The sequence below is a fragment of the Saprolegnia diclina genome (genome assembly GCF_000281045.1).
Source record: "Saprolegnia diclina VS20 unplaced genomic scaffold supercont1.181, whole genome shotgun sequence".
Classification (NCBI taxonomy): Eukaryota; Oomycota; class Saprolegniomycetes; order Saprolegniales; family Saprolegniaceae; genus Saprolegnia; species Saprolegnia diclina.
The window spans coordinates 39119-45195 of record NW_008246248.1 but is presented as its reverse complement, the minus strand read 5'-3'; the positions used below and the strand labels follow the sequence as shown (position 1 = coordinate 45195).

Below are 6077 nucleotides of genomic sequence, written 5' to 3'. Positions count from 1 at the left end.
AAGAACTCCGACGATTTTATTTAGCGACGTTTTATCTATTTTAATTGACGACCCACTTCAACAACAAAGTATCAAGTGCCATTTGACAATTTTGTGACAAGTCGACGTACTATTGAAAGTACCGGTACTAAGTTTGCAACGGCAACGTGCGGGATCGTTGGGGTCGGCTCCGTAGGCGACGAGTGAGCGTCGACTTGACACTTGGTCCGAACAAAGCAATAGACTTAATGTGTATCAAGGTGGTGGGTGTATCACGGACCTTTCACCCACAGCACATATCGAAGCCACCATCATCGCGAATACGCATGGGCGGAATATGGCGACACACCGTGTAAAGTTTAGGGCCTTGGTCTAAGTATCGAGTCCAAGACGATTGAAGCGCTTTGTTTTCCGTGCTCATCGACGATGCGCAAAACTGTCGGATGTACATTGGTCTAGCTTGTAATCCCAAGCGTGTCCGATCGGCGTCTTGCTCGGAGTGCCGTGCCTGCTCCTGACGTCGGGGGCGGACGACGACATAGATGGTGGACCAACGCTGCTTGCGAGCCCTCGTCGTGATGGAACTTGTCGTAGCAGCCAAGGGCGCAAGAAGAGAAGCCACAACCTCCATGGCTCGAGCGCAATTTGACTATTTCTGTTACAAGTAGTGTAACCATGCATCGCAACAGTGTGCGTTCTTCTATTTATCGTCTGACGTCGTTGTCGGCTCTTGATGCGCTTCGACGTACGCATTGCACATGTCCACAAGAATCTCGGCCTCGGGACGAATCGATCGAAGCGGCATGTTGGCCAGACCCACAAAGGTCGCATTCACCGATCGACCGGCGTTGAGCAACGTGATTGACTCGGCCTCGCGCCTCTGCGTTTGCAACGCTTCGTCAATTGCAGTTTTTGTCGAGGTCACGTGCGCAGTCAACGTCTCAAACTTGGTGCTGACCGTCTTCAATTGCTGGCTGACCTCTTCGCGCCACGACGCTCGGATAACGGCTTCCGAGGCCTCGCCCGCAAGAAGGGCAGCAGGGATCGCAAGCACAAGGCCAAAGAGACCGAGCGGAATACAAAGCAAAGCGCCGATGCTAGCACCCGCCGTGTGACTCGCGGTATACCATTTGTCAACTGCCTTGTCGACGAGTTTCTTGTGGAACGCGCTGTCGCGGCGAAAGTCCGCGCCGAGTTGCTTCTCGAGCTCTGTAAGCTTGCCAATGGCGCCATTGAAGTGGGTCGCACAGTCCTCAAGGTTGTTGAGGGCCGCGCGGAGTAGATCGTCGCCGTCGTTGAGATTCTGAAGGCAGATGGTTCGGGTTTCGCTTGTCGTCGACGCAAGGAAGAGCGGGAACACCTCTGCGACGAGCATACACCATCCAAGGACGCTCTGCGTAGCGTCCTTGTAGCAGTCGTGGCCGTCGAGCAACTTGGTGAGGATCTCCGCGACAAGTGGCATGGCCGCACCGGAAAAATCCGTATCACAGCTTTGGAGCCAGTCGACGATGCACCCGCCTTGGTACCCCGGGGCAATGGCGGCCGTGAGGGTTTGAAGTCGAAACGTAAGCCCGACTGCTGTCGACGGGGTAGCGAGGCTCATGAGAGGTCAGCGAGGCCAAAGAAATCGAAAAATGACGATACGCAGAAAATTTGCACTCGTGGCGGCTGTGTGCCGTACAGCTTGATACTTTGCTACACCAGCTTGTACAATGTATCAATGTACCAAGTGATAAACGCAACGTCGCTACTCGGCTGCACAAGTCACATGTCGTAAGTGGTCAGCCTAAAATCATAGGCCTGCAACATCGTTATGGATTCTACAACACTCTATTAGTGTAGAGATCCTCGCGCATTCCGTGCAGCGAAGACTTAAAGCGATGCCAAGTCCAATGACATCCAATGACATGCGACGTGTGTGCTCTCTGTCGCATGAGCTCGAGTTGCATGAACTTGATACAATGTAGCTACGTTCAACAGCTTGTCGACCACCTCGCATGGTTTCGGATTTCATTCGAGAGGCTCATGACCGCGAAGAAGCAGACGCACGCCGTCCTGGATATTGCAATCCTATCGGCAAGACCAACAGAAGTCGATCCAGGCAAAAGTGCGCGTTGGCAAAAGCCTGAATTTCCAACGATTACAAGTGTAGCTTGATTCGTGCAAGTGTCCCGTATCCATTCCCCATATTTGAACTTTGGCCTGCGACTTGATCATTTCGAGTCAAATTTTGCCAGTTGGGTGCCAGGGCGCTTTCATAAATCGCATCATTTTTCCTTTTCCGGAGCTTCGCCAACCGCCCATCCTTCCCCGTCCACATGGTTCGCGTCACTGTCCCTGAGCTCTACGCAGTGTACACGTGGATGCAGAGCCTTGACGTCGCGTACGATACCAACGAGACCCTAATGGTCCTTGACGACTTCAGCAACGATTTTTCCGTCCAGGCCGCGGAGCTTCTCGGTGCGATCAAAACAAGTATGCTCAACGCTGCTGACGCGCATGCGGCGGCAGTGCGCTCGGTCTACAACTGGTGCGACTTTGTCATCCCCGTACTCGGCGCGTACATTCAGGCGCGTGAAGCAGGACATACGGGAGACGCCGCCACATGCCTTGCGGGTCTTATGGATGGCCAGGAGCTGCTTGCATCCGCGAAAGAGAAGCTCACGGTGGCCTCGCGAAACGTCAACGCGGCGAACGGGAAGCTTCGGGAGCTCCTCGTCAAAATCAATGCCGATTTCGATCCGTCGACCGAGTACTACAAGCAGCTCAAGGCGCGTACCGAGGAAATGCATTGGAAGATGGGCACGTCCGGGGCAAAAGGTGCGCTCGTCGGTGGTGCCGGCCATATTGCTACAAAAGCTATTTTCGGCTTGCTTGGCGAGTCTTCAGCGGCGGTGGCGGCGGCGGCCGAGTCTGCCACTGTTATCTTGGGCCCCTTGGGTTTCGTGCTCGCTGTCGTGGCCGTCTCGGGCGCGTGCATCTACATGGCCAAGAAGAACCCCGAAGCGGACTTCGGTCCCGCGATTCAAGAGCACCTCGATGTCATTTCCACGAAACTGGCCGACGTGGCAGGCAAGGTCCAAATGACACAAGCGGTTCTGACCACGGCAGCCAATGTTATTGAGGACGACAAGACTGGCGTCCACGAAATGGATACGACGCGCCGCTTGTCGGTCGTGTTCGTCCAGATCCGAGACAGCAACCTCATTCGCGCAAAAAAGTTGAGCGAAACACTCATTGCGCAGTGCACTGCGTTCAAGGCAAGGCATCCTACGTCAGCCGCTTGAGCATATATGTAGCGCCGACGTTCCATAGTTTTCAATATATGAATGGGGTTCAATTTATATGCTCGTTCTCGTCGGTGAAAATGTACGAAAATAACACCACATGATTGGCCAAAATGGCCGTGAATTTCGAGTTTTCATGCAAGTCGTCAGGGGCTTTTTATCGTCGAACTACGACGATTTCAACATATAAGAGCCAGTTTTTCATATACCTCCGAGGGTATATGAAAGAACTAGCTCTTATATGGAGGAAAAAGAGTTGGCTTGTAGGAACAAAAGGCAACATCTGGAGCAAAAAGAGATCTTTCATTCGTCGTCTGCACGTTAGATATGCCCGGGAGCCGGAAGGACGAGATCGACCTCTTCGATCGGATAACCCGCATCTAGAAGCTCCTTGCGTGCCAAAGCGAGGTGCTTCGCTACCTCAATGTTCTTGAGGCGTTCGTCGGCCTCGAGAAGCGATGTTTCCATCGCCATCTTCGACATCTCCAAATCGAATCGACTCTCGTCTAGCTCGACTCGACGCATGTCGACCTATGCGCGGCGTTGTTTGGCAGCCGCTGGGTTTCCAACCAAGCTGCTCAAAGACGCAAGTGCACCCTTCGAGCTCTTTTGCTTCTTGTTGGACATCGTGGTAGTGAACGTGCGCCGTTTCCCCGTCGAGTCGTTGCCTTGGGTGTTCTCTGCATGAAGAGCCCTACAGGGGCTGCTTGCAGTAGACGCGGAAGTAGCGGTGGACGCAGCGGGGGGCTGGTTACCAAACGCTGACGCCTGGTCATCGTCTGGCATCTCCGTTTCGGAGTCAGAGTCGTCGGTGTCTGAGCAACTTGAGCTGTCGGAGGCCTCGTTCGTCAAAAGCGGACGCGACGACGGTCGATCGGCTTTACAACGCTTATTGATTGGCTCGGATCATTTGAAAGTGAGATGCATCACAACATGCGATGGCGCGTCCCAGAAGCAACTCCTACAAGTGGGGTTCAATTTCGCTTTAACGTTACATGTAGTTGCAGGAATGCCCGCTTGTCGACGTCAATTATTTCTAGGCTTCTGATTCGTCAAAAAGCTCCGAATTTTCGATTCATACATATATTCCTACAAGAAACCTACCTGCAAATTGACCCCACTATTATGTAGGCCGATCCAAACACAAGTATTACTGTAGTATATCAAGCTACATGTACCATGCTTGATACATCCACGCATGTGTTCGAACGATTGTTAAAATTATCAACTAAAATATCAACACGTTCAGACGTGCCATGCTTGGCACACCAACGCATGAGTGTTCGAACGATAGTTAGAATTATCAACTAAAATATCAACACGTTCAGATGGTCATCGATCGCCACGCTTGATCCACCCACCTCACATTTCATTTCTTTGGCCATTGTACACGTCCCACCATGGCGGTGTCGCTGACCAAGTGCTCGACCACGATGACCTTTTGCACCAAAGCCCTCGGCGTCGACTTTGACTTTCAGCAGCAGTTGGAATCCCTGTACAGCACGTACAAGGACTCGGAAGCGCCTGCCGCAGAGCTTCTCCACGCGATGATCAAGTTCACACGAGAAGCCGTGAGCGCGCACACGGATGCGACAACGGCCGTTGCCAATTGGTGCTACCTTGCCGAGCCCTTGCTCTCAATGTACATCGAGCAAGTGCAAGTCAACAATACGGCTGCGGCCAACAAGTGCCTCAAGACCGTCCTTGAAAAAGGCGAGACCGTTTTGACTGAAGCCACCGCCAAGCTCCAACAAAGCCAACTCGCTCTCAACAAAATTTCCGGTGTCACGACCACCCTCGATCCTCAAGTCCGACATGACTTTGACGTCGCGCGCGCCAACTACGCTAGCGAGTACAACTACGCGGTACAGATTAGTGCCTTTGAGAGCTTTTGGCGCGGTCTTGTCAACATCATCGTGTCCGGTGTCGCCGAAACGAAAACAACGATCGAGAAAAAACGCGCCCTCAGCAACCAAGTGCTGGACGCGCAAATGGCCATCGCAGAGAAACAAGTTATCTGCGCTAAAGACGCTGTGAGCAGCGCAGAGATCCTTCTGACAAAGGCACGTACCAAGCACACGAAGGACCTGGCAACTGTAGGCTTTATCCAATCGAAGCGCGGAACTGCCAGGACGTTTATTGACCTGCCATGTTCGTACACTACGATCAAGAATGCAACCGAGCTGAAGAACAAGTGCTGCGAGTACCTCGCGGCCTACGAAAAGTACCTCTCACTTCAATAATGTTGACATCAAAGCTTCGATATATCGTCCCGAACTTGCGTTTCATAGTGTTGATATCTAGACAACAGTTACAGGAAAGCCTTTTACGTAAAAGACGGTGGCTCGGCCCTCGCAACCTCCGCTTCGCTGCGGTGGGCAGACTTTTCTGGGCCGATGCTCTGTCGTCGCTCGCATCATTGAAAACCAACTCTCGGTTCATCCCTTTTCGAAGCGTTGGAACGGGTACGCTTCAAAATCCGCTCAAGAATCCCCCAAATTTGAGACGCTCAGGATCCAATCAACTAGGGTCCGAGGGAGTGGGCTGGTAGGAACGATGAAATCATATGGATTATGTATTTTAATTGGTGCTAGGCAGACGACCTTGTTGGTGCAACGATTGGCGGAGGCGAGTAGCTTCGGGTGTTGGGGGTCCATATCGAGTGTGGTTCGATACGTAGTGGCCAAGTACTTCACGTAGAGATACTCGGCGACGACGCATTGGTGAACCAGAATGGTCTGACCTTGCCACTCGGGTTTCGCGGTTTCGGCGTATGCGACCCAAAGTGTGAGGCTAATCGTGCCGGTGTCA

The 6077-nt window shown here is 52.6% G+C and overlaps 3 protein-coding genes across 3 annotated transcripts; 2 read left to right on the top strand and 1 right to left on the bottom strand.

The window, feature by feature from the left end:
• Positions 1-612: 612 nt before the first annotated feature.
• Positions 613-1594, bottom strand: SDRG_17032 (hypothetical protein). Its single transcript, XM_008623265.1, has one exon. The coding sequence runs from the start codon at positions 1580-1582 to the stop codon at positions 680-682; it is 903 nt and encodes a 300-aa protein (XP_008621487.1). The 5' UTR covers positions 1583-1594; the 3' UTR covers positions 613-679.
• A 703-nt stretch (positions 1595-2297) lies between these two features.
• SDRG_17031 (hypothetical protein) lies at positions 2298-3342 on the top strand (the record flags this gene model as incomplete). The annotated part of the gene is made up of 1 exon (XM_008623264.1): positions 2298-3342. One exon carries the CDS (start codon positions 2298-2300, stop codon positions 3264-3266), a length of 969 nt encoding a protein of 322 aa, XP_008621486.1. The 3' UTR covers positions 3267-3342.
• Positions 3343-4666: 1324 nt separating this feature from the next.
• On the top strand, positions 4667-5543 carry SDRG_17030 (hypothetical protein; the record flags this gene model as incomplete). Its single annotated transcript, XM_008623263.1, has 1 exon — positions 4667-5543. One exon carries the CDS (start codon positions 4667-4669, stop codon positions 5507-5509), a length of 843 nt encoding a protein of 280 aa, XP_008621485.1. The 3' UTR covers positions 5510-5543.
• Positions 5544-6077: the final 534 nt, after the last annotated feature.